Source organism: Strix aluco, chromosome 4 (genome assembly GCF_031877795.1).
Source record: "Strix aluco isolate bStrAlu1 chromosome 4, bStrAlu1.hap1, whole genome shotgun sequence".
Classification (NCBI taxonomy): domain Eukaryota; kingdom Metazoa; phylum Chordata; class Aves; order Strigiformes; family Strigidae; genus Strix; species Strix aluco.
The window spans coordinates 55,610,270-55,637,386 of record NC_133934.1 but is presented as its reverse complement, the minus strand read 5'-3'; the positions used below and the strand labels follow the sequence as shown (position 1 = coordinate 55,637,386).

Sequence of the window (27,117 nt, the reverse complement as noted above, 5' to 3'; positions counted from 1 at the left end):
GTAAGATCACCCTCCCTGACTCTGCATCACAGGCAAATGATCATTCCCATGCAGCGTATTCCCCTCTATTGCGTCCACGTTATCAGATGCAGAGCACGGATCCCACCGTGCTGCACAGAGAATTGGGAGATGACAGGCTAATGTTGCATTCAAGGGCTGCCATATCTACAGCTGCTCAGGACAAGTGAAACAAATTTTTCTCTTGCAAGAAACACAAATCATATCACAAGTCAGGATAGACTTTTTTTTTTTCCCCCTCAATGCAGCAGGCAGACCAGGCTGAGTACTGAAAACCTTAAAAAGTTCATTCTAAAAATCCTTATTCCTGGGAAATTGTACATCACCAGCACTCACAGTCCGATGTAGGCTACCAAAGGTGTGCAAAGAAACCAAGGAGAAAGTAGAAGTTTCCTGGGAAAAACTGATAAATGTCCCTGTGCACATGAAATGCCAGTCAAATGCCCCACAGGTGCATGGCTGCCCTAGTGCCAGGTGCTCACCCCCATGACAGGAGCGCAGCAGCCCCTGGCCTTCATCACGCAGAGGTTGGGCCTGACCAGCAAGGCTGGGAACAGGTGGCCCAGCAGCACTTCCACACAGCTGGAGCCACTGGCCCACCCCAGGGCCACCATGTCCTGGGCAATAACTGTGTTAGGGCACGGTAGCATTGCCAGTCTGCACCCGTGAAGCTGGAGGTGGGCCCAGGGGATTGGAGAGCTGGGGGTTCGGCCTGACAACAGCAAGTGCTGCTGCCGCTGCTGACCTTCCTCCTCGCCCCGTGAAACAGGGCTGGGGCACACAGAAGTGAGTGCCAACACAAACCTCTCAGGCAGTCCTCTGTACACATAACTGGGGGGATTACATCACACTCTTAGCCTGGTCCTCCAACAAGTTCCTGCTCATTCAGTCTCCTTTAAGTCACCTTGCCCAATGCCTTGGCACAAAGCACCTCTGTGCGAACCAGGAGAGCCTGGGGGAGTGACCCCCCCCTCACAAACCTGGTTACACACAAGTGAAACAAATGTGTCATTGGATAAGCGCCCCCCTTCCTGACACATTGTCCCCTTACTACCCAGGTGAAAATAGCTGCAACACCACAGACAGTTAACCTTCACCCCAAAAGGGCAGGCATGTTTGTGCACCATAAAATGTTTGGTTTGTATTTTTTTGCCTTTTTTAATCCTTTCGCAAATACCTGGGGGTGAACTGCTGCCAGGTCAGATGCCACCCCTTGGCAACAAGAGGACCTCTGGAAAGCCCCAGCAGTGCTGCAAATCTCCTCCCTCCACACCCACCACAAGAAACCAGAGGAGAAAGATCTCGGAAGCAACTGGAGGAGAAAGATTTTGAGACCTCTCTGTGCCTTTCAGGCAGGGAGGGCAGGGCATGGCCCGAAGGCAGAGTCACCAATAAAAGCCTCCCCGGAGAACTTCTGCCCACTCCCTGTGGAGCGTGACTGCCGCCCATTGGCATCTCCCTGCCGCTAGCCAGCTCCTCCGCTCAACACTCGCCGTGCTCCTCAGCGTCCTGCTCTGGACTCAGATCAACCACAGCTCCCTGCTGTCCGGTGACCGTCCCACGCCAGGACTCGCGCCACGTCCCTGCCTCCCCCTTCAGCTGTGCCTGGTGGGTGCCCAGGAGTGCTCCGGCTCCACGCCTGGGCTGTTTCGCAACGCGGGGCTTCGGACGGACGGACGGCAGCTTCCCTCCAGCCTGCTGCAGCGACGGCTACAGCTCTGCTAAGACCACATGGCCACTTCTGGAAAAGTAAGAACAACACATTTCCCTTCTTCCTTTCCGCGCTGCCCTGCTCTTAGGGAAATGCTCTGCCAAGGGCTCAGCCTGCGCACCTCTACTGTGCCCCCTCTTCCCTCTGACCTTGCTCCTCCAACTCATCCAAACCCCTTTGAATTGCACCAGCTTCTGCTTTCACACAACTGCGCCAGGCAGTGCCCTCCTCTCCTGCTCTGCCCAGCAGCTCAGGAATGAAAATACTGAATCGTACCGCTCTGAAAAAAACCTCCTGCTCAACCCCGCTCTGTGATCCCGCTTTGGCAGGGAAACACCGCTCTTCAGAGGTGCAACCTGGCCGCCACTCATCTCTCGCATCCAAGCTTGTCCCCGGCCATACCCTTTTCAAGCTGCAAGCTGACTTCTGCTGACATCAAACCAGCTTTGGGTTGATCGGCTCGGGCTTTGGGAGATGCCACACACAAATCATCCCTTTGGCAAGGGAAAAAATAACCCAGCTGCCGGCCAGATGGGTTCGGCTCTGTAACCCCTCTTAGGTACCTGCAGCCCAATGTCTTACAAGACCAACAGCAAAGCTTCTAACAGGCATTTCCACCGGTACTGAACGTGCTGTCCTTGTGGCCTGAAGACACAGAAGTGCACGTGTTGCTGCCAAACCTGCCCAGTACACCAGTCTCTGCCCTTCACAGATCGTCCTCCACGTCACCTACCACTTGGAACTCAGGCAGCTGCTCAGGCAGCAAACATGAGAGGGGCCAGAACTGTCTTCGTCTTCCCCTTAGCACAGACCAGCCAAAGGCCGGGCAGGGCATCATACCAAGTGCTGTTGGGAGGATCCCCCCCTGCAGCAGCGCCTGCAGACTCTCCTGTGCTGCAGCAGCTCAGCCCTGCTGCCCCGGGGTCACCCCCAGAGCCCTGTCCTGCAGACACAAGGCAGGCGGGCTTTCCCAGGTCCACTGTCCCTGGGAAAACACAAGCCTTGCCCTCTACCGACTGGTCACTTCACCTTTGCATTTCACACTAGGCCAGTGTTTACTGAACATCACTTGACTTCACATACAGCTGAGCACTCCCGCGTTTCTCCTCTCCCACCACATCCCACCCACCCAGCAAGTCCCCCAGGAAACAGCACAGCACAGCCGTGTAGCTCCAGCAGTGCATGCTCCAGGGCGTAGAGACGCGCGCTGTGCAGCTCTACGCTAGGTGATCTCAGGATGACTGTCCCCAACCATGTGCCAAAGGCAAACATGCCCACGCAGAGTAATCCCCTCTGTTGTTTCCAGGTTATCAGATGCAGAGCTGCTGTTGCCTGGGCCGTGGGCAAACCACTCTCTGTTGAGGAGGTGGAGGTTGCACCTCCAAAGGCAGGTGAAGTCCGTATCAAGGTAAACACGCGTGTTTCCCTATTTCTTTTCTGCCTTCTGGGAACTGCTCTTCTTATGGCTATACCTTGAATATACCTGCCAAGGGCCCGTGTCTGCCAATAGGCCTTAACTGTCCAGAGAAGCCCTGTGAAAAGTCCTTCCACAAACCAAGATAAACAGAGGACAGACAATTTCTAAAGCTCATCATCTACTCTCTCCTCTCCAAACAGATTGTGGCCACGGGCATTTGTCGCACAGATGACCACGTTTTGGAAGGCTGCTTTCCTAATGTGGATTTCCCAGTTATCCCAGGCCACGAAGGAGCTGGGATTGTGGAAAGTGTTGGAGAAGGAGTGACCACTGTGAAACCAGGTAAGACGCTGTTATGGTTTAACCTGGCAGGCAGCTAACCACCACACAGCCGCTTGCTCACTTCCCCCTCCCCAGCAGGATGGGGGAGAGAATTGGGAAAAAAAAAGTAAAATCCATGGGTTGAGATAAACACAGATTAATAGGACAGAGAAGGAAGGGGAAAGAAAAAAAAAAAAACAATAGAATTAGAATATGCAAATCAAGTGATGCACAATGCAATTGCTCACCACCCGCCAACCGATGCCCAACCAGTTCCCGAGCAATGGCCCCAGCCAGGTTTCCCCCAGTTTATATACTGAGCATGATGTCATATGGTGTGGAATATCCCTCCAGACAGTCTGGATCAGCTGTCCTGGCTGTGTCCCCTCCCAACCTCCTGTGCCTCTCCAGCCTTCTCGCTGTCAGGGCACAGGGCACAGGTATCTGGTAAGTATCTGGTAACTCTGCCTAGCAACAACGGAAACATCAGTGTGTTACCAACATTATCTCATACTAAATCCAAAACACAGCACTGTACCAGCTACTAGGAAGAGAACCAACTCTATCCCAGCCGAAACCTGGACTGACACACACACACAAAGACGTGCTGAGGAATCAGCTCTCAAAGCAGATGAGGCTGCCCAGAGCTCAGAAATTCCCCCTTGCTCCTGCAGCAGGGGCTCAAAATCTGAGTGAGCGCACACTCATTGCACTGGACTGTCACATACATGTTCCTGGTCTACTCCCCGTGCACACGAGTGGGGCTCTGAACATTCCTCACTGACAGAGAAAGCGGAGGGTTCGTGGTAGGGTGCTGCCATCGGAAGGCTCAGCAGCAGCGCTCCAACAGGCACCACCACCCTCAGGGCCTGCTTGAGCGAGAGGCACCTGACAGGGATCTGCTTTGTTGCAGGAGACAAAGTGATCCCCATTCCCCTGCCTCATTGTGGGGAATGCAGCTTCTGCCTGAATCCCGAATCCAACTACTGCCTGAAGTCCCAGTGAGTTTGCTTCACCCTCCCCTACACCTACATGGGGTTGGCTGTCTCTCAGCAAGTCTGACACCCCCATGGGTGCTTTACTTGTTGAAAAACAAATGCTTGTGCCTCCCAACAGCTTCTCTGAATCACAAAACCTGCTGCCTGACAAGACCAGTCGCTTCACTTGCAAAGGGAAACAGATCCACCATTTCCTGTGGGTCAGCACCTTTGCAGAATACACTGTGATCCCAGAGTATGCCGTTGCCAAGATAGATGCTGCTGCACCTCTGGACAAAGTCTGTTTGCTCGGCTGTGGGTTTTCCACAGGCTATGGGGCTGCCATCAACACTGCCAAGGTTGGTATTCAGGCGTGTTGAGCACAAGCACCCCACGGCCACCCTCACGTCCTCACCAACCCTCCACAACAGAAACCTCCTCTTCACGCTGGAGACTCACAGGGCCCCATGTTGTGCAGGTAAAACCAGGCACCACCTGCGCTGTCTTTGGCCTTGGAGGAGTTGGCCTCTCTGTTGTCATGGGCTGCAAGGCGGCCGGAGCTTCCCGCATCATTGCCGTTGACATCAACAAGGACAAGTTTGCCAAGGCCAAGGAGCTGGGAGCCACCGACTGCATCAATCCTCGAGACTTCAAGAAGCCCATCCAGGAGGTGCTCACTGAGATGACCGGCCATGGCGTGGACTATTCCTTTGAGGTCATCGGGCAAGCGGATACCATGGTAGGTGGCATTTCAGCACACGTCCTCCCTCCCAGTTCTTTCACAGCCTCCCATTATGGCAAAATTCACCCTGGCAGGAAGTTCCTTGCCTGCTGCCTGCACTGCTGGGCACATCTTTGCTCAGAAAGGTAGTCTATAGGCTGTGGCAGAAAATGACATACAAGGCACTGAGCTCTCCATGCCTGCTGCACAAGGGAGTAGGTGTTTTCAGATTACCAGGGAGGGGAGATGACCGTGCAGAAAGAATGCTTTTCTGACAAACTTATCAGCACGTTCTCTAATTCGCCTGTCTGTCCCATCAGATTGCTGCCCTGGCTTCCTGCAATATGAGCACTGGTGTCTGCGTGATGGTTGGGGTAGCAGTTTCTGGTTCAGTGATTCCCATTGATCCTGTGCTTCTGCTGTGTGGGCGTACATGGAAAGGAACTGTGCTTGGAGGTATGAAACTTTGGAAAACATTTTAGATAGACATTTCAGCCTTCTCCTTTCATGGTAATTTCCAAATCATAGAATCACAGAATGGTTTGAGTTGGAAGGGACCTTTGAAGATCATCCAGTCAAACCCTTCTGCTGTGCGCAGGGACATCTTGCACTTGAGCACGTTGATCAAAGCCTTATCCAACCTGACCTTGTATACTTCCAGTGATGGCACATCCACAACCTCTCTGGGCAACCTGCTCCAGTGTCTCACCACCCTCATTGAAAAAAACCTCCTCCTCGTGGTCAATCCAAATGTACCCTATTTCAGTTTATAAACATGACCCCTTGTCCTGTCGCTACAGGCCTTTGTAAAAAGTCTCTCTCCATCCTCCTTATAAGTCCCCTTTAAGTATTGAAAGGCCGCTGTAAGGTCTCCCCAGAGCATTCTCTTCTCCACAGGCTGAACAACCCCAACTCTCTCAGCCTTTCTTCACTGGAGAGGTGTCAGACCTTTGATAATTTTCGTGGCCCTCTTCTGGACCCACTCTAAGACATCCACGTCTTTCTTGTGTTGGGGGCCCCAGAGATGGACACAGTACTCCAGGTGGGGTCTAACAAGAGTGGAGTAGAAGGGAGGAATCACCTCCTTCAACCCGCTGGTCATGGTTCTTTTTACGCAGGCCAGGACATGATTGGCTTTCAGGTCTGCAAGTGCACATTGCCGGCTCACATCCAATTTTTCACCCACCAGTATTCCCAAGTCCTCTGCAGGGCTGCTCCCAATCCATTCGTCTTCCACTCAATACTGATACCGGGGATTTCCCCAACCCATGTGCTGGACCTTGCATTTGGCTTTGTTGAACTTCATGAGGTTCCTATGGGCCCACTCCTCAAGCCTGCCAAGGTCCCTCTGAATGGCATCCCTTCCCTCAACTATACCACTCAGCTCAGTGTCATCTGCAAACTTGCTAAGGGTGCACTCAATCCCACTGTCTATGTCACTGATGAAGATATTAAACAGTATTTGTCCCAGTACAGAACCCTGAGGAACACCACTCATTACTGGTTTCCTCTTGGACATTGAGTCATTGAACTCTTTGGATGAGGCCATCCAGCCAATTCGTTATCCACTTGTCCACCCGTCAAACCTGTATCTCTCCAAATTAGCAGCAAGAAGGTTGTGGGGGACTGAATCAAAGGCCTTACAGAAGTCCATGTGGATGACATCTATAGCTCTCCCCTTGTCCACTGATACACTCACTCCATCGTAGAAGGCTGCTAGGTTAGTCAGACATGATTTGCCCTTGGTGCACCATGTCACCTCTCTGTCTTCCATACGTTTCAACATACCTTAGAGGAGGATCTGTTCCATGATCTTACCAGGCGTGGACGTGAGGTTTACTGGTCAGTAGTTGCCAGTGTCCTTCTTTCACCCTTTTTAAAAACAGGTGTCATGTTTCCCTTTCACCAGTCACTGGGGGATTTGCCTGACTGCCACAACTTTTCAAACGTGATGGAGAGTGGCACGGCAACATCAGCCAATTCTCAGGACTGTAGGAGGCATCTTGTCAGGTCCCATGGACTTATGTATGTTCAGGTTCCTGAGGCAGTCTTGAATCTGATCTTCACTTCTGATGAGAGGGACTTCACTCCCACAGTCCCTTCCCACTTGAGAGATACGCGAAGAGAGATTACCGTTGAAAACTGATGCAAAAAAACTGTTGAGTACCTCAGCCTTCTCCATGTCACTTGCCACTAGTGTGTCTGTGGAACAGGTATGCTTCAGTGCATGTAAATAACTCTCCCCTTGAAAATTAGTTTTGCCATCTGAGCAACATCCTCTGCTGTAGGATAAAAGACACTTTTCCTCATAGTCATTATTCACTAACCACTTGGTCACCAAGAATATTTCAAGCTTGGCAATGTCCCAGAAACCCTCTTTGAGAGGGCTTTCCAGAAAAAAGGGAGCGGTGCATTTCCACTGTATATATAGGCATGAAATGTGCTAATAAACCTGTAACTGTTTCATACAGTTCAACAGACACAACTGTCTATGCTAACTGAAGACTAAAACAGGGACAAAATCACTCTCCTCCTCCCAAGGAGAGGAAAATTTCTCACAAGATAATGGCACCGTACTGGTCGCTCACTCAGTCCTGACCCTGCAGTATGTGTAGGAAGATCGTAAATGTCACATGAAGGAAACTCCTTGTACTCCCACTAACACCTTCCTCTTGCACCTTGCTCTCTCCTTCCACTATAAGACTCTTCTTCCCTCTCCCACTCTCTTGCTTTCTCTCACCCCTGACCCTCCATCACACACATAACTGCTACCTGAACTTTCAGGGGTGGCCACTCTCATACACACTCCCCTCAGGCCGAGGCAACTGATCTCACCTTGCGTTTCACTACAATGTAAGTGCTTCTGACTTTTGCCAGAGGAGGAGCAGATGCACCTCAGAAATCTCATGCCCTCCAGCTATACTCCCAGCCCAAACAAGGGACCCTCTCACATTTTTAGCCTCATCCTATTAATTTTGATGCATTCCAAGAAGTAGCTACCACACTTTACAAGAGCACAGCCTGAAATATATTTCACAGGTCAGCACAGCCTGGCAGAGGGCACAGGCCCCTGGTCAGCTCTAATATTCTGCTCAGAGGAGAGCTGCTACACTGTCGGCACCAGCAAACTCCACAAACATTACCTTACCAAAACAACATTTCTCTGATTATTCACTGCTGGTGATTTCTCCCATTTATAGGTTGGAAGATGAAAGATTCTATCCCCAAATTAGTTTCCAGCTATTTGGAGAAGAAATTCAACTCAGACTTACTGATCACTCACACGCTGCCGATCGCTAAAGTAAATGAAGGATTTGAGTTGTTACGTGCGGGAAAAAGGTGAGACCCTGATTATTGGGAGAGAGGTACAGCAGACACCACCTCCACCTAAAATTCAAACAGCCCAAATACTCTGGCAGGCAGAGAGATTATGCAACACCGCCTTCTCAAAAAGTATTTGAGCCTTTTGAGGAAGCAGGGACCAGAGCTGTCTGTCGGGAGAATCCACCTGGAGCGAAGAGCCCACGCTCAGCCCAGGGAATGCTCCTGCTCACGGTTCAGCTCAGCAGAGATCCCGCCGCCCCTGTGCTGCACTGGAGCCAGCACAGGCCCTCAGACACCCCATCTCATGTAACTGAAAGCACTGCACAGGCAATGGAGGACGAGGAGTTAGGGGCATCCTTGGTGACAACAGCATAAAAGCCAAAGGAAGGAAGAATGTTTCCTACAGGGACAGCACAAGAACTTTGGGGAGGGACAAGGTGCCTCAGCTCCTGAGGGGTTCCCTTCAGCAGGGTTTTGAAGGCTGCCCCATTGCTGCACATCTCACGCAGCTGCGGTAGGAAGAGGCTGGATGAGAAAGAAGGTGGCCGGTCCTCAGGCACATCTGCCTGCCCCGCTGCCTGCTCCTGAACTGCAGCACCTGTAACTCCTCCCTTCCTTCCCACTTTTCAGTATTCGCAGTGTCCTGCTCTTCTGAAGGACACAGCCATGGGAGGCCGAGTGGAGGGACCAGCGCAGCAGACACTCTCCTGGCACAGGCCCTTCTCGCCCAGCACCTCTCTTTGTGTGGCACAAGGAGATGAGAACAAGGAACTTGCCAATGTCGATGTCGGTGCCACTGGCAGCGCTCCTGCGCCCGGCTGAGACCCCAAAGGACGCCTTGCCTGAGACAATGCTTTGACCAATAAAGGGTTTCACTCAAACTCGTCCCATGCAGTGCGTTCAATCAACAGAGGTCCGGTGGGGCAGGAGGAACTCTTCCTCATACCGCGGGCCCCTCCACCACAGCCCTTGTCTCAGCAGCAAGGAAATTCCTTTGCTCCTTCCACTGCTGCTGCTTCTCACCCCCATGACAGGAGTGTGGCAGCCCCTGACCTTCATCACGCAGAGGTTGGGCCTGACCAGCAAGGCTGGGAACAGGCTGCCCAGCAGCACTTCCGTGCGGCTGGAGCCACTGGTGCACCACAGGGCCACCAAGTGCCAAAACAAACCTCTCAGGCAGTCCTATGTACACATAACTGGGGAGGTTACGTCACACTCTTAGCCTGGTCCTCCAACAAGGTACCGCTCATCCAATCTCCTGTAAGTCACCTTGCCCGATGCCTTGGCAGAAAGCACGTCTGTGCGAACCAGGAGAGCCTGGGGGAGTGAACCCCCCTCACAAACCTGGTTACACACAAGTGAAACAAATGTGTCCTTGGAACAGCCTCCCTTCCTGATACATTATCCCCTTACTACCCAGGTGAAAACAGCTGCAACACCACAGAGAGTTAACCTTCACCCCAAAAGGGCAGGCATGTTTGTGCACCATAAAATGTTTGCTACGTGTTTTTTTCTTTTTTTAATTTTTAAGACTTTCACAAAAACCTTGGAGGGAACAAAGACACATCCACACCACACTGTGTTAACTGTGACTGTGCAGCATGCCCCTCATTTTTTGACTGTCCTTATTTTAGATGTGCTGTAAACATTAGTTTTAGATTTTAGTGTAACAAACAGGGGAAAGTGGTGAGGACAGAGACACCATCAGCTTTGCTAAAATACTGACAGTCAACCTGAAAACAGAGGCATGTTGCAGCTGACCATCTTTGCTAAGTGAAACACTTCAGTGTTTCAGACCAGAATAAGCTGTTCCATTCAGAGATTACCCTTAGAGCCATTTGTAACTGGAAAGATGTGTCTAAGCCCCCCTCCAAGGACTTCCCAGGCTATATTGGGTGATTAATTGCCAGGAGCCCCCGGCTTCATGAGTGAAGGCCTTGCAGTCTTGCATGAGTTTTGTTCTCTGCATCTGCAGCGAGGTTTGCACCTCTGCTCTGTCATTTTGCTGCAAGCTGGGGCTGGGGGCGGGGGCAGGAGCAGGGAGGGAGACCCTGGTTAACAGCAACGGCCTAGATTTTCAGAGAAAACAGCAGTGTTTTGCTGATGTTAGCCCAGAGGCTCTTTTGCAGTCAGTAACTTGTCATTTTACATTGCAGTATTCGCAGCGTACTGGTGTTTTAGGATTCCCAGTTGTTAAGCAGCAGATGGCTCAGCACCAGCGCAAACTTCATTGTCCTCCAATACTACTGATATGAAATACAAACCAAGACATTTCTGAAAGGTCTACCACCACCGCTCTTGAATTAAGGGATCAAGCACAAAGCCCAGACTTCAAGCACAGCGTTTATAAGTGAAACAATGTTTTTCCTCCTACCTCTTTCTCCTGATTCTTGCTTTAAATCCTCCGTATTGTGCTGCCGTTTTCTTTTAATAGCCAATTATGAATTACAGGACTTGCTGCTGTCACAGCTGTTGAGAAAGGTTTGGATTTTTTAAAATGGCTTTTAATAGGCAATCTTTTAATAAAAGAAAATAGAAGGAAACTGTTTCTTTGGGCCTTCATAACACTGCAAGCTTAAGGGGTTTGTGCATGCAGCTCAGCTCAGTAAAACCTAGGCCAGAACTACATATCCCACCTGAATGGTTTTGGCATTCCGCTACCTGATAGGCAAGGAGATTGCTGCAGAGATTAAAATTTAAGGTGACCATGCGTTTGAATTAATAATTTCAGTAAATGATATTCAAGTAAATCATAGACTTCGGTACTGCAGAATGTCTCACCACTGGATATTTTATCTCATTAACCCTTCCAAGCATTTTATATAAATCTGCTGTGGTGGTGGCCTGTGTTGTGGTTTGGGGTTTTTGTACCTTCGTACCTCTTTCTTGGGGCTGGTTTCGTTCTTTCATCAGTATGGTTTTAGATCTTTGGCCAATTTATACATGTGCTTCTGATGCTTGGGAAACAACGTGACGAAATACGAATGTGCATCGAGTACCGTTATTTGTTTCCATTAAATAAAGGGGAGGTGTCTTAACCTTTAAGTGTGAACACAGAGTAAGTGGGAGGAAATAGGTGACTGGTAACAGTTTGCAAGAAATCAAACATAAAGCATTTGACTGCTTTCTGCATCTGTAACATGGAAACCAGAACAGAGGCTATTTCTGTCCTGACAAACATGGTCAGCATTGACCTACCTTTTGAAAGTACTGATCAGAGCTTGCAGGCACAGTAGCTGGGTAGAAGAGCCTGCGAAGTAAGGGGACTGTGTGCTCATGATGCCTTGTTTGTGTCAGCAGAGAGTCCTTGAGCAGGCCAGCTGGGTTAATGATTTGAGGATGTTTACCAAGAGATTAGACTTTAACAGAAGAAGATTCTTAAACATGTGTGTGTATAATAAACTCAGTTTACACAGCAATTAAAATCCAAACTTCAATCATTTGTTTCTGTGGGGTTACCTGTGCAGTCGGCTCTGAAGACCTTTGCTGGGCCATAAAATAATTCTTTCCAGGTGCAGTTCAGCTGAAGAGTTCTGATCTCTTACGTGAGGCGGCAATCTAGTTCTGTCTTCGCATGGAGGAATGAAGTGGCTTCTGACAGGAGAACAACAAATAGTTCGTGCTGTCATAGAGTACCTCTCCCTGCACATCCCCATCCACCCTCAGCTGAAGATTAATTTGTCTGTGTGATTGCACAGCTCTGGACACGTGTTTCTGACAGACCTGCCCAGTGGCTCTCTGAGGTACTGCAGGGTGGGTTCAGGGCCACATGCAGCAGCTCTGTGTGAGCCTCCATTTAGGGGCTTCCTGTGAACGAGCAGGGTCCACGCTGCCCGTCAGAGCACAACCTGGCCATCAGCACATGAGGACACTATGAAAAAGCTACAAAAGCCATGGAAAATCCAGTCATTTCCCAAGAGACAAACTCTCTGTCTGACAAAGCACAAATGGTGTGTCCTCAGACCTTAAACTATGCCAGTGTTCACTGAACATCACTTGGCTTCGCATACAGCTGAGCACTCCCGTGTTTCTGCTCCCCCAATACACGCCACTCACCCACCCAGCAAGTCCCCCAGGAAACAGCACAGGACAGTTGTGTACCTCCAGCATGCTCCGGGGCGCAGACAGGCGCTGTGCAGCTCTATTTTTACAAGCTTGTAAGATCACCCTCCCTGACTCTGCATCACAGGCAAATGATCATTCCCATGCAGCGTATTCCCCTCTATTGCGTCCACGTTATCAGATGCAGAGCACGGATCCCACCGTGCTGCACAGAGAATTGGGAGATGACAGGCTAATGTTGCATTCAAGGGCTGCCATATCTACAGCTGCTCAGGACAAGTGAAACAAATTTTTCTCTTGCAAGAAACACAAATCATATCACAAGTCAGGACAGACTTTTTTTTTTTTTTTCCCCCCCTCAATGCAGCAGGCAGACCAGGCTGAGTACTGAAAACCTTAAAAAGTTCATTCTAAAAATCCTTATTCCTGGGAAATTGTACATCACCAGCACTCACAGTCCGATGTAGGCTACCAACATCCGATGGAGGCTACACATAACTGGGGGGGTTATATCACACCTCTCAGCCTGGTCCTCCAACAAGGTCCCGCTCATCCAGTCTCCTATAAGTCACCTTGCCTGATGCCTCTGTGCGAACCAGGAGAGCCTGGGGGAGTGAACCCCCCTCGCAAACCTGGTTACACACAAGTGAAATAAATGTGTTCTTGGAACATCCCCCCTTCCTGACACCTTCTAACCTTACTATTCAGGTGAATATAGCTGCAACACCACAGACAGTTAACCTTCACCCCAAAAGGGCAGGCATGTTTGTGCACCATAAAATGTTTGGTTTGTATTTTTTTGCCTTTTTTAATCCTTTCGCAAATACCTGGGGGTGAACTGCTGCCAGGTCAGATGCTACCCCTTGGCAACAAGGGGACCTCGAGAAAGCCCAAGCAGTGCTGCAAATCTCCTCCCTCCACACCCACCACAAGAAACCAGAGGAGAAAGATTTTGAGACCTCTCTGTGCCTTTCAGGCAGGGAGGGCAGGGCATGGCCCGAAGGCAGAGTCACCAATAAAAGCCTCCCCGGAGAACTTCTGCCCACTCCCTGTGGAGCGTGACTGCCGCCCATTGGCATCTCCCTGCCGCTAGCCAGCTCCTCCGCTCAACACTCGCCGTGCTCCTCAGCGTCCTGCTCTGGACTCAGATCAACCACAGCTCCCTGCTGTCCGGTGACCGTCCCACGCCAGGACTCGCGCCACGTCCCTGCCTCCCCCTTCAGCTGTGCCTGGTGGGTGCCCAGGAGTGCTCCGGCTCCACGCCTGGGCTGTTTCGCAACGCGGGGCTTCGGACGGACGGACGGCAGCTTCCCTCCAGCCTGCTGCAGCGACGGCTACAGCTCTGCTAAGACCACATGGCCACTTCTGGAAAAGTAAGAACAACACATTTCCCTTCTTTCTTTCCGCGCTGCCCTGCTCTTAGGGAAATGCTCTGCCAAGGGCTCAGCCTGCGCACCTCTACTGTGCCCCCTCTTCCCTCTGACCTTGCTCCTCCAACTCATCCAAACCCCTTTGAATTGCACCAGCTTCTGCTTTCACACAACTGCGCCAGGCAGTGCCCTCCTCTCCTGCTCTGCCCAGCAGCTCAGGAATGAAAATACTGAATCGTACCGCTCTGAAAAAAACCTCCTGCTCAACCCTGCTCTGCGATCCCGCTTTGGCAGGGAAACACCGCTCTTCAGAGGTGCAACCTGGCCACCACTCATCTCTCGCATCCAAGCTTGTCCCCGGCCATACCCTTTTCAAGCTGCAAGCTGACTTCTGCTGACATCAAACCAGCTTTGGGTTGATCGGCTCGGGCTTTGGGAGATGCCACACACAGATCATCCCTTTGGCAAGGGAAAAAATAACCCAGCTGCCGGCCAGATGGGTTCGGCTCTGTAACCCCTCTTAGGTACCTGCAGCCCAATGTCTTACAAGACCAACAGCAAAGCTTCTAACAGGCATTTCCACCGGTACTGAACGTGCTGTCCTTGTGGCCTGAAGACACAGAAGTGCACGTGTTGCTGCCAAACCTGCCCAGTACACCAGTCTCTGCCCTTCACAGATCGTCCTCCACGTCACCTACCACTTGGAACTCAGGCAGCTGCTCAGGCAGCAAACATGAGAGGGGCCAGAACTGTCTTCGTCTTCCCCTTAGCACAGACCAGCCAAAGGCCGGGCAGGGCATCATACCAAGTGCTGTTGGGAGGATCCCCCCCTGCAGCAGCGCCTGCAGACTCTCCTGTGCTGCAGCAGCTCAGCCCTGCTGCCCCGGGGTCACCCCCAGAGCCCTGTCCTGCAGACACAAGGCAGGCGGGCTTTCCCAGGTCCACTGTCCCTGGGAAAACACAAGCCTTGCCCTCTACCGACTGGTCACTTCACCTTTGCATTTCACACTAGGCCAGTGTTTACTGAACATCACTTGACTTCACATACAGCTGAGCACTCCCGCGTTTCTCCTCTCCCACCACATCCCACCCACCCAGCAAGTCCCCCAGGAAACAGCACAGCACAGCCGTGTAGCTCCAGCAGTGCATGCTCCAGGGCGTAGAGACGCGCGCTGTGCAGCTCTACGCTAGGTGATCTCAGGATGACTGTCCCCAACCATGTGCCAAAGGCAAACATGCCCACGCAGAGTAATCCCCTCTGTTGTTTCCAGGTTATCAGATGCAGAGCTGCTGTTGCCTGGGCCGTGGGCAAACCACTCTCTGTTGAGGAGGTGGAGGTTGCACCTCCAAAGGCAGGTGAAGTCCGTATCAAGGTAAACACGCGTGTTTCCCTATTTCTTTTCTGCCTTCTGGGAACTGCTCTTCTTATGGCTATACCTTGAATATACCTGCCAAGAGCCCGTGTCTGCCAATAGGCCTTAACTGTCCAGAGAAGCCCTGTGAAAAGTCCTTCCACAAACCAAGATAAACAGAGGACAGACAATTTCTAAAGCTCATCATCTACTCTCTCCTCTCCAAACAGATTGTGGCCACGGGCATTTGTCGCACAGATGACCACGTTTTGGAAGGCTGCTTTCCTAATGTGGATTTCCCAGTTATCCCAGGCCACGAAGGAGCTGGGATTGTGGAAAGTGTTGGAGAAGGAGTGACCACTGTGAAACCAGGTAAGACGCTGTTATGGTTTAACCTGGCAGGCAGCTAACCACCACACAGCCGCTTGCTCACTTCCCCCTCCCCAGCAGGATGGGGGAGAGAATTGGGAAAAAAAAAGTAAAATCCATGGGTTGAGATAAACACAGATTAATAGGACAGAGAAGGAAGGGGAAAGAAAAAAAAAACCAACATAGAATGAGAATATGCAAATCAAGTGATGCACAATGCAATTGCTCACCACCCGCCAACCGATGCCCAACCAGTTCCCGAGCAATGGCCCCAGCCAGGTTTCCCCCAGTTTATATACTGAGCATGATGTCATATGGTGTGGAATATCCCTCTGGACAGTCTGGATCAGCTGTCCTGGCTGTGTCCCCTCCCAACCTCCTGTGCCTCTCCAGCCTTCTCGCTGTCAGGGCACAGGGCACAGGTATCTGGTAAGTATCTGGTAACTCTGCCTAGCAACAACGGAAACATCAGTGTGTTACCAACATTATCTCATACTAAATCCAAAACACAGCACTGTACCAGCTACTAGGAAGAGAACCAACTCTATCCCAGCCGAAACCTGGACTGACACACACACACAAAGACGTGCTGAGGAATCAGCTCTCAAAGCAGATGAGGCTGCCCAGAGCTCAGAAATTCCCCCTTGCTCCTGCAGCAGAGGCTCAAAATCTGAGTGAGCGCACACTCATTGCACTGGACTGTCACATACATGTTCCTGGTCTACTCCCCGTGCACACGAGTGGGGCTCTGAACATTCCTCACTGACAGAGAAAGCGGAGGGTTCGTGGTAGGGTGCTGCCATCGGAAGGCTCAGCAGCAGCGCTCCAACAGGCACCACCACCCTCAGGGCCTGCTTGAGCGAGAGGCACCTGACAGGGATCTGCTTTGTTGCAGGAGACAAAGTCATCCCCATTCCCCTGCCTCACTGTGGGGAATGCAGCTTCTGCCTGAATCCCGAATCCAACTACTGCATGAAGTCCCAGTGAGTTTGCTTCGCCCTCCCCTACACCTACATGGGGTTGGCTGTCTCTCAGCAAGTCTGACACCCCCATGGGTGCTTTACTTGTTGAAAAACAAATGCTTGTGCCTCCCAACAGCTTCTCTGAATCACAAAACCTGCTGCCTGACAAGACCAGCCGCTTCACTTGCAAAGGGAAACAGATCCACCATTTCCTGTGGGTCAGCACCTTTGCAGAATACACTGTGATCCCAGAGTATGCCGTTGCCAAGATAGATGCTGCTGCACCTCTGGACAAAGTCTGTTTGCTCGGCTGTGGGTTTTCCACAGGCTATGGGGCTGCCATCAACACTGCCAAGGTTGGTATTCAGGCGTGTTGAGCACAAGCACCCCACGGCCACCCTCACGTCCTCACCAACCCTCCACAACAGAAACCTCCTCTTCACGCTGGAGACTCACAGGGCCCCATGTTGTGCAGGTAAAACCAGGCACCACCTGCGCTGTCTTTGGCCTTGGAGGAGTTGGCCTCTCTGTTGTCATGGGCTGCAAGGCGGCCGGAGCTTCCCGCATCATTGCCGTTGACATCAACAAGGACAAGTTTGCCAAGGCCAAGGAGCTGGGAGCCACCGACTGCATCAATCCTCGAGACTTCAAGAAGCCCATCCAGGAGGTGCTCACTGAGATGACCGGCCATGGCGTGGACTATTCCTTTGAGGTCATCGGGCAAGCGGATACCATGGTAGGTGGCATTTCAGCACACGTCCTCCCTCCCAGTTCTTTCACAGCCTCCCATTATGGCAAAATTCACCCTGGCAGGAAGTTCCTTGCCTGCTGCCTGCACTGCTGGGCACATCTTTGCTCAGAAAGGTAGTCTATAGGCTGTGGCAGAAAATGACATACAAGGCACTGAGCTCTCCATGCCTGCTGCACAAGGGAGTAGGTGTTTTCAGATTACCAGGGAGGGGAGATGACCGTGCAGAAAGAACGCTTTTCTGACAAACTTATCAGCACGTTCTCTAATTCGCCTGTCTGTCCCATCAGATTGCTGCCCTGGCTTCCTGCAATATGAGCACTGGTGTCTGCGTGATGATTGGGGAACCAGCTTCTGGTTCAGTGATTCCCATCGATCCTGTGCTTCTGCTGTGTGGGCGTACATGGAAAGGAACTGTGCTTGGAGGTATGAAACTTTGGAAAACATTTTAGATAGACATTTCAGCCTTCTCCTTTCATGGTAATTTCCAAATATCTCTGGAACAGGTACCCTTCAGGGCATATGAGTAACTGTCTTGAAAATCAGTTTTGCCATCTGAGCAATGTCCTCAGCTGTAGGAGAAAAGACGCTTTTCCTTGAAGTCATTATTGACTAACCTCTTGGTCACAAAGAATATTTCAAGCTTGGAAGTGTCCCAGAAGCCCTATTTGAGAGGGTTTGCAAGAAAAACACAACTAAAGAGGAGCACTGCCTTTCCACTGTATACATAGGAAATGAAACATGCCAGTAAACCTGTAACAGTTTCATATAGTTCAATGCACACAACTGTCTGTGCTAACCCAATCAAGCAGATGAATATTTCTCACACGATAAAGGCACCAGTACCGGTCGCTCAGTCCTGACCCTCACAGCAACATTACCTTACCAAAATGACATTTCTCTGATTATTCACTGGTGGTGATTTCTCTCGTTTATAGGTTGGAAGATGAAAGATTCTATCCCCAAATTAGTTTCCAGCTATTTGGAGAAGAAATTCAACTCAGACTTACTGATCACACACACGCTGCCGATCGCTAAAGTAAATGAAGGATTTGAGTTGTTACGTGCGGGAAAAAGGTGAGACCCTGATTATCGGGAGAGAGGTACAGCAGACACCACCTCCACCTAAAATTCAAACAGCCCAAATACTCTGGCAGGCAGAGAGATTATGCAACACTGCCTTCTCAAAAAGTATTTGAGCCTTTTGAGGAAGCAGGGACCAGAGCTGTCTGTCGGGAGAATCCACCTGGAGCGAAGAGCCCATGCTCAGCCCAGGGAACGCTCCTGCTCACGGTTCAGCTCAGCAGAGATCCCGCCGCCCCTGTGCTGCACTGGAGCCAGCACAGGCCCTCAGACACCCCATCTCATGTAACTGAAAGCACTGCACAGGCAATGGAGGACGAGGAGTTAGGGGCATCCTTGGTGACAACAGCATAAAAGCCAAAGGAAGGAAGAATGTTTCCTACAGGGACAGCACAAGAACTTTGGGGAGGGACAAGGTGCCTCAGCTCCTGAGGGGTTCCCTTCAGCAGGGTTTTGAAGGCTGCCCCATTGCTGCACATCTCACGCAGCTGCGGTAGGAAGAGGCTGGATGAGAAAGAAGGTGGCCGGTCCTCAGGCACATCTGCCTGCCCCGCTGCCTGCTCCTGAACTGCAGCACCTGTAACTCCTCCCTTCCTTCCCACTTTTCAGTATTCGCAGTGTCCTGCTCTTCTGAAGGACACAGCCATGGGAGGCCGAGTGGAGGGACCAGCGCAGCAGACGCTCTCCTGGCACAGGCCCTTCTCGCCCAGCACCTCTCTTTGTGTGGCACAAGGAGATGAGAACAAGGAACTTGCCGATGTCGGTGCCACTGGCAGCGCTCCTGTGCCCGGCTGAGACCCCAAAGGACGCCTTGCCTGAGACAATGCTTTGACCAATAAAGGGTTTCACTCAAACTCGTCCCATGCAGTGCGTTCAATCAACAGAGGTCCGGTGGGGCAGGAGGAACTCTTCCTCATACCGCGGGCCCCTCCACCACAGCCCTTGTCTCAGCAGCAAGGAAACTCCTTTGCTCCTTCCACTGCTGCTGCTTCTCACCTTCACCCACTTATGCGCACGTGTCTCTGCCCCCATTGCAGCTGGGTGAATGCTGCAACCTCAACCAAACACAGCAGGGAGACAACAGCTGCTGCTCTTGCTCTTCTCCGGTCTCACTCATGAGACCACAATGTGTTTTGCTACATGAGGTTATCCTCAGGTAAAACCTTTCACTCCAGCACCTTTAATTTCTTATGACATTATTTTATCCTATTCTCTCCTAATTTTCCCTTCTTCAGTTCATATTTGTCATCTTTAGATCCTTGGGCCTCCTGAGCTCAGTCTGGTGGCTTTTCTCCCAATCTAGTTTTGCTCTTGATAACAACCTCAGAGAAATTTACAGATTGGAATAGGGAAGAGAAATTACAAGTGCATTTATTTCCAATATGTAAATGTGCGTGCTAGAGTAGTACCCAGACTTTCAGAAAGTAAAAAGCAAAATTCTTCCTTACATTGCAGGAGTGCTATTCTACAGGAGCTACCAGCATCACAACTGGTCTGGCAACTAAATTTGCTCTGTGTACAAAAGGAAATGCAAGGACAGGATCCTTATGGTTCCCTTCCAACTTGAGATATTCTAGGATTCTAGGATTCTATGATAGCTTGGACTCAAAATTAGCAATTGCTGTAAGACTCCTGTTCTCTATTTTAACCCATTTTTTCCCTCAGCCATTCTCCTTCATTAGGGTGAATAGAATCAATTATTTAATAGACCCTTAGCAATATTTTTGTTATATCTCTTCAAGGTATAATATATGTCAGAATGGATCTAACTCTCACATTTCTTACTTCATTTGCCTTCCCCCCCTTCCATTTTGTATGAGGTATACAATATTTTTGTCCTAATGGAAATTAAAGCAACAGGGCACCTTAAAGAAGAGTGAATTATCAATTTTGCTAGTAAATGCAAAGCCATACCTGCTAGGATATGATCTACTTTGTTCTTCATAGTAGAAATACAAAGGTTGTCTCTGAAACTGGTTCCCAATTACACTGAAGACAAAAATTTAACACTGAGGCATTAGTAAAGGCATTAATATATGCCTTTGTCTTTTAATTAAAAATTATCAAAGGGTTTGAACTACTGCAAGCAGTGGAAAAGACTTGTACTTAGCCCTTGTAAGTGCAGTTCAGAGTCTATTCCACAAAGTGATTTCTGTCAAATATTCTTCCATTTTTCTACCACTTTGATAGACAGGAAACGAACATAAGACACAAAGGGGGCCAGAACACTGACTATCGAGATGAAGACAAAGACCTTGAGGCCTGTGCCTATCTGTACAAATGTCTGACCTAACAGATCAGTTATTAAATCTTGTCTGATACGTAAACACATATAGCAAGTCAGGATATGAAATATTGTTGAATGCAGATACACAGTATCTCTCATTAAAAAGTTAATCATTAAATCCATGCCTACTGACATACAAGATTGATTTTATTTTCCGTCTATTAATTGGATAAGAAAAATATAATCCTTCTTTCCTAAGGTATACACAAAGCTGCACAGCAACAATATCTCAGTATCAGCTCCCCCCCCATATTCACATACATTTCAAATATTTTGCAGAAATGCCAGCTACTCATGGCACTTCAGAACTGCAAGCAGGGCAGTCAGCAATTCTGATATCTATGCTGTCTTCACTTCAATATTGGGTTTGCAAGTTTGAGGGAGGTGAGCATCACATGGATGTTTTAAGGAAAAAAAATATTACACATTTGAAAGACCTTTTTACAACCATTTTGTAGGCTATAAGCTCAACAGCAGAGACTGGACGTGTCCTAAGAGGCATGAAATATCAGTACATGTAGCACTGTTCATGTTTATGTCCTTAGGTGTGAGATGAAAACATAAACCATATATATGGAATGTTATCTAGGAAGCAGTTGAATTATTTCATTATCGGTCACTGTATTTATAAAATTGCTTGTTTTAAACTTTAAACAGTAGCAACCATATAGGATATCAGCAATACAGCATTTGTCCTCTGCATGAGAAAGAAGGTGGGCGGTCCTCAGGCACACCTGCCTGTTCTGCTGCCTGCTCCTGAACTGCAGCACCTCTAACTCCTCCCTTCCTTTCCACTTTCCAGTATTCACAGTGTCCTGCTCTTCTGAAGGAGACAGCCATGGGAGGCCAAGCAGAGGGACCAGCGCAGCAACTCTGAGCTCTCCAACTCTTGCACAATGTAAAAAATTGAATGGTAATCAAAACCCACTAAAATAAGGCCCAAAGGCTGTGTAAAGTGAGTCTGTCTGAACAACTTTAAGAATACTTTTGTTTTCAACTAAGCACTTAACCATCAGTCCACTTTCAAAGTGGAGTGAAGATTACAAAGCACATGAAAGCACCTAATCCTGGAGAAGAATCACATCTTTGCTCCACCAAATCTTCTGAGTGAACTGACAGGATAGCAGGCATGAAGGATATGTGAATCAACTGTAGAGCTGGGTGTCCTAAACATGAGTCTACAGTGTAATGCCATCCTGATTCATGAATGCTGCATTTTTTTCCGATCAGGACTAATCTTTTTTGCATCCTAACACTAACAGATGTGTTTTGTTTTTTAAAAAATATTAGTATTAGTATATCTATCATTTTGTTCAGCAGCTAAAGAGTTGGGTTCTGCTGACTATATATAACATTCTAAATGGTTCCTGATCCAAGAAAGAGTTTATGTCGTTATTGGTAGTCTTGTAGGAAATTATTCCATTCCTTAGGTATAGAAAAATGTCCTTTCAGCCACACGGAAGACGGATTCCTTTCTAGTGGACAGGCCTTTTCTAGTCTATCATTTCCTTCTAGGCTAGAGCTGGTGGCATCATGAAGGTCATCATGGCTGAATTAGGCACGTGGAAACTTACTTTCATTACACACAACACGAGTTCTTACACAGCAGGCCCAGGAATGGGAGAGTGACTGGCAGAAGGATGAACTGTCTTTTAGTGCTGGGCTAACCAGTTAGGGGTGAAGAAAAAGGGAAGCATGGAGAAGAGAGGTAGGGAGAGAACACAGGTCTAAAGAGAGGAAGGATACAACACCTGAGCAAAGATTTTTATTTTAAGTTCAAAAGAGCTCTCATTGCTTTTTCTAAGAACATGCAACATTTCAAAGCTATAATCAATATATGGCATTTTTGACATGCTGGGGTCAAGTTCACATGTGTGACTAGGAAAAAGTGATTCTCTTTACTGGCATTTAACAATATCATCTCCATTTTCAACCTTTTCATCCATCATCTGTTCCTTTTATCAGTCTCTCCTTGACAGCAGCTTAAAGTTGAGTATATGATATCTAGTGATTCTAGCTGGTTGCCGAATTACACATAATAACCATGTGCATTCAATATTTTAATGTGTGGATTTCTTTCCAGAGTAGCGATGGGAAGGACACATTGCTCTTTGGAGTGGTTTCCATTATTTAGCTTATCTATTTCAGCTACAACTCTATTTTAATCAATTCTACTGCTCAGTTTCTTCGAAATAACAAAAAGACCATCTCTTCTAGAATATAAATGCAGACTCAGCAGTCCAAAACTACTATCAATAAAACAACAGTAGATTTACGCAAGATATATTTTAACCCAGAAAAATATTTACTACTGTGTCCTAACAAACAGTTTATATGGGCGATGAGCCCATATATGAGGTAGGAAAAATCGAAAGGAAACCAATGGGTTGACTCCATAACATATACATGAAGCATTGGAGTATCAAACATTGTTCTCTGTTGATGCTTACGTACTGTTAGAGGTGAATGTAGAGAGCAACCAGCTCTGAACAGACCATCACTTAAAATATTTTTATTTTCTGTTTGAGTATTTGTGACTGTACTGTCTTCTTATACATGAGAGAAGACAATCACACACCATTTCTCATCAAGTGTCCCCCTTCCAGGTCTTTCACATTGTAGAAGTAACTCAAACACAAATGTCAATCAATCTTTGCTTCTAGAACCATGTAAACGAGCACTATGTGAATGTAGTATATTATCTGAATAATCCTTTGGTGTTTATTTTAAGTTGAAGACTCTGAGCTCTGACTTATACAAATGTTATGATAGCCATGCCAAATACTTCCGCAGGGGATATCAATATTTTAAATACAACCTAGTTCCCATAAAAATCCAATATATCATAAAATTGTCGCATTTACACCATCACTTCAGAGAAATTGATGGCGATGTGCTCTTCTATTCATATCAACGAAATGGTAAGCAAATAAATCTCTTATAATGCTGATCAAATGTGTGCTTTTTAACATCCTACAAGGTTTTTTGAAACCACAATCCACTGTGCATAAAATAACAAAACAAGACTATTAAAGTAATGAACTCATCTGAAAACAGAGCTCAGATGGTTCTTGAGAGACCATGTAGATTAGCTTTTTTCCCAGTGCAGGATCAACTCTGTTTCATTCCTGAGAGGCTCAAAGGCCTCCAACAATGATCTATTTCATTACCATTTCAAACTGTATCATACTGTCAATCTCCTCAGAGAGACTAAATCTCCTGCTCAACCTTATAGCTACTTTTTATGTTCCTGAAGGGTATATCTACCCTTGCCCTTCTCACCATGAAGCATTACTTCTCATCTTGTCAACTGTATGCCTGTTTCCACTGCCACTATGATGGTTGTCTTTCCTCTACGCCCATATAGCAGGATATCATTAACTCACATTCGCTTTGTCATCTACTATTCTTTGCAGACATATTTTTCCTGCAGAACTGCTTTTGACTTGTCACTTGCCATCCTATGCTGATCCCTACGCTCAGTTGCATCCCAGTTCTTTAAAGGCATTCCCCTAAACTGTCAGGATAATTTTCTAATCCTCTCTTTCAGTGTGCTTGTAACCCACCTGCTATCTGCACATTTAATGAGTGTACTCTACTCCAACATGAAAGTCAGATAGTAGAGGTGACTCTACTATGTATTGTGTCCAACAGCTTTAGGGAGAGGAAAACATGAAGTACATTTCATAATATGATGTTGATCTATTTTTTTGTTCTAGTCAATACACTGTGAACTGAATTTCTCATATTTGCCTAGCAGAATATAAAAGAATAAATACTTTTTCCACTATTCTATTTACATCCTAAATGGAAAGATTGTCCCATGTTATGTCCCCTTGTGGAATATACTTGAATTTTTTTTTTTTAATAGTTCCAGTAAAATACTGTCCAGAAATATAAGATCAATGACATTTTCCAGCATAAACTTATACTTTCCTGCAATCCTAAAGTCCCTCAGCAAAAACCCCAGATGTTACTGAAGTAGCATCAACTTCAGCAGTCAGAGAAAACTTGGCCATTGTATCTCACTCAGTACTTTTTTAATCCAGTGACCCTCTCTCCAGTGCTTAATTTCCAGATCACTGGATTAATGATAAGTGGCAAAAGGTTCAACACAGATTGGACAGCAGAGCATTCAAACAATTTTTCTCCAGAAAGATTCCTGTCATGGCTCCCATGGGGACCATCAGGACCCTGCAGTTATGAGTGAGACTGGGGAAAAAAAAAAAAAACAACCCTCATTGCAGACAAACCCCATCCCATTGGGTGCCTGTTCTACACCAACACCGCACATTGTAAGTCTCTTCTCAGGAAAACTGTTGCTCAGCCACAATCTAATTACTAGAGTACTGCAGATTGTTCAACAATAGTTTGGTGTTCTGAAGACCATCTAAAAATCTTGTTACTGAATTTCCAATCCCTTTAGCACAATCAAGGATTTTAAAACTACTTGTCCCTATAAATAATATTGTTCCCTGAAACTGGAGGGTGATATGAGGAAGCAAAAGTAATACCTCTACCCACTGAAGAAAGAAAACAGATTCCTTCCATGAACCAGGGCATCTGAGTTTCTCTGTGCACATGTAGAGATGAAATGACGATTTCCTCCTAGAGGCTTGGAAATCTTAGATCAAATAATTAACCTGCTAATTTTTGTCATGCTTTATAAACCAATATTTTATTGAAGAAAATAAAAATAAAAGCCTTTTTGGATTGGCAAATGATTTATCGTAACTACGTTGACTCTGAGCAGCCAGTAGGGACTTTGGTGAAGTTGCAGTATGGATATATTTTTATATATGCACATGTATAGTACATATATATTATGTATATCTATATTTAAGTTTGTAGAAAGCATGTCTTGATTTTGCACCATCATACACTGTGACGGAAACATTGGCTGGAACAATTTGGTTACTTCATTGCCTGATTTGGAAACATGCCTTGGCTATGAGTATACTGTGCACAAAGAACGCAAGTTGTTTATACGCACAGGCATGTGTAGAAAACACCCTTTCACAGTAAAATCATGTGAGAAGCAGTATATGGTTGAGAAAACTTGAGTTTATCCTCCAACTCTTTTGGTGTTGACGCCCCTCCCATACCTCACAGTTAGCACTGCTGCCTGACCCTGTTTTTTCTTTCTTAATAGGAACTTCTAGCACCTCCACCCCTTGTTCCTCTTGTTCTGCCTTTAGAGCTAGGGACTGCTCACAACATCAGAGTCAAGACATCGTCAAAACCCAGGCTGGAGCATCTCTGTTTGTGAAAGCTCCTAGTTCTCATAAATTCATTTCAGAGTCTCCTACAGGAGAAGAAAAGTCTGCTTGGGGCATCCAAGTCATAAGTAAGAAGTCAATAATTACATGTGTACACAGTATCTCTGTTTCACAGAAATTATTTATAGAACAGTACTACAGAAACATCCACCTCATCTATTTTGTAACAGAAATCCTTGGAACTGCCTGCCTCAATCAGTACAGCTTTCGGTAGCATTATTTACATTTTCTTTGTATATAACACATTTTTCCTCTGTAGAACAGGTAGCAGAATCCCTTTGCCATGCCTATTATGAAATACACAACTTGGCAAGCCTGGCTGGAAATGCAGGTTTCATGCTCCAGGTGAACTGGCAGAAAAATATCTCCCAGAGACAGAAAAAATTCCCTTGTTCACCCAGCACCATTACCAGGCAGCACTAACAACATTAGTATGAAAACTGAAGCAAATTATCTCAAAATTACCTATACTGTGCATGGATAGCTCATGTTGTAGCTCCTGAAAGGACTGCAGATATGGCTCTATCTGCATCACATTCAGATGGACCCTCCTGTGTTTCAGTTTGTGCCCACTGCCCATCACCAGGCACCACTGACAAGAGCCTATCTCTGTCTTCTTTGCACCCTCCCTTCAGGTGTTTGTACACATGGATGAGATGCCCCCGAGCCTTCTCTCCTCCAGGATGAACAGTCCCAGCTCTCTCAGCCTTTCCTCATAGGAGAGATGCTCCAGGCCGCTAATCATCTTTGTGGCCCTTTGCTGGATTCTCTCCAGTATGTTCATGTCCCTCTTGTACTGGGGAGCTCAGAACTGGACCCAGCACCTCAGGTGTGGCCTCACCAGCGCTGAGCAGAGGGGAAGGATCACCTCCCTCAACCTGCTGCCAGTACTTTGTCTAATGCAGCCCAGGACACCGTTAACCTTCTTTGCCGCAAGGGCACACTGCTGGCTCATGTTTGACTTTGTGTCCACCAGCACCCACAGGTCTTTTTCTACAAAGATGCTTTGCAGCTGGGTGGCCCCCAGCATGTACTGGTGCATAGGGTTCTTCCTTCCTTCAGGAGGAAGTCCTTCAGGACTTTGCACTTCCTCTTGTTGAACTCAATGAGACAAAG

The 27,117-nt window shown here is 47.9% G+C and overlaps 2 protein-coding genes and 1 long non-coding RNA gene across 5 annotated transcripts in view; 2 read left to right on the top strand and 1 right to left on the bottom strand.

Annotated features, from left to right (window-relative positions):
* LOC141922958 (uncharacterized) overlaps positions 1–27,117 on the bottom strand; it is a 40,250-nt gene that overhangs the window by 1,768 nt on the left and 11,365 nt on the right. The window contains exons 3-4 of the long non-coding RNA XR_012623144.1: positions 11,949–12,083; positions 10,864–10,958 (exon numbers count right to left, since the gene is read on the bottom strand). This is a non-coding gene — a long non-coding RNA (uncharacterized LOC141922958). The remainder of the gene's footprint in view (positions 1–10,863; positions 10,959–11,948; positions 12,084–27,117) is intronic.
* On the top strand, positions 1,316–11,032 carry LOC141922955 (alcohol dehydrogenase 1). Of its 2 annotated transcripts, none has more exons than XM_074823152.1 (9): positions 1,316–1,767; positions 3,036–3,137; positions 3,347–3,488; positions 4,381–4,468; positions 4,584–4,803; positions 4,923–5,183; positions 5,486–5,621; positions 8,366–8,504; positions 10,646–11,032. In XM_074823152.1, the coding sequence occupies exons 1-9, from the start codon at positions 1,750–1,752 to the stop codon at positions 10,668–10,670; spliced, it is 1,131 nt and encodes a 376-aa protein (XP_074679253.1). In that variant the 5' UTR covers positions 1,316–1,749; the 3' UTR covers positions 10,671–11,032. The 2 variants fall into 2 exon arrangements, with proteins under 2 accessions (XP_074679253.1, XP_074679252.1); XM_074823151.1 differs by lacking the exon at positions 10,646–11,032 and adding an exon at positions 9,120–9,370 and having other exon boundaries at positions 1,321–1,767.
* Positions 13,574–19,289, top strand: LOC141922297 (alcohol dehydrogenase 1-like). 2 transcript variants are annotated; one of them, XM_074821428.1, is made up of 9 exons: positions 13,574–13,924; positions 15,193–15,294; positions 15,504–15,645; positions 16,538–16,625; positions 16,741–16,960; positions 17,080–17,340; positions 17,643–17,778; positions 18,291–18,429; positions 19,045–19,289. In XM_074821428.1, the coding sequence occupies exons 1-9, from the start codon at positions 13,907–13,909 to the stop codon at positions 19,067–19,069; spliced, it is 1,131 nt and encodes a 376-aa protein (XP_074677529.1). In that variant the 5' UTR covers positions 13,574–13,906; the 3' UTR covers positions 19,070–19,289. The 2 variants fall into 2 exon arrangements, with proteins under 2 accessions (XP_074677529.1, XP_074677530.1); XM_074821429.1 differs by lacking the exon at positions 15,193–15,294 and having other exon boundaries at positions 13,576–13,924.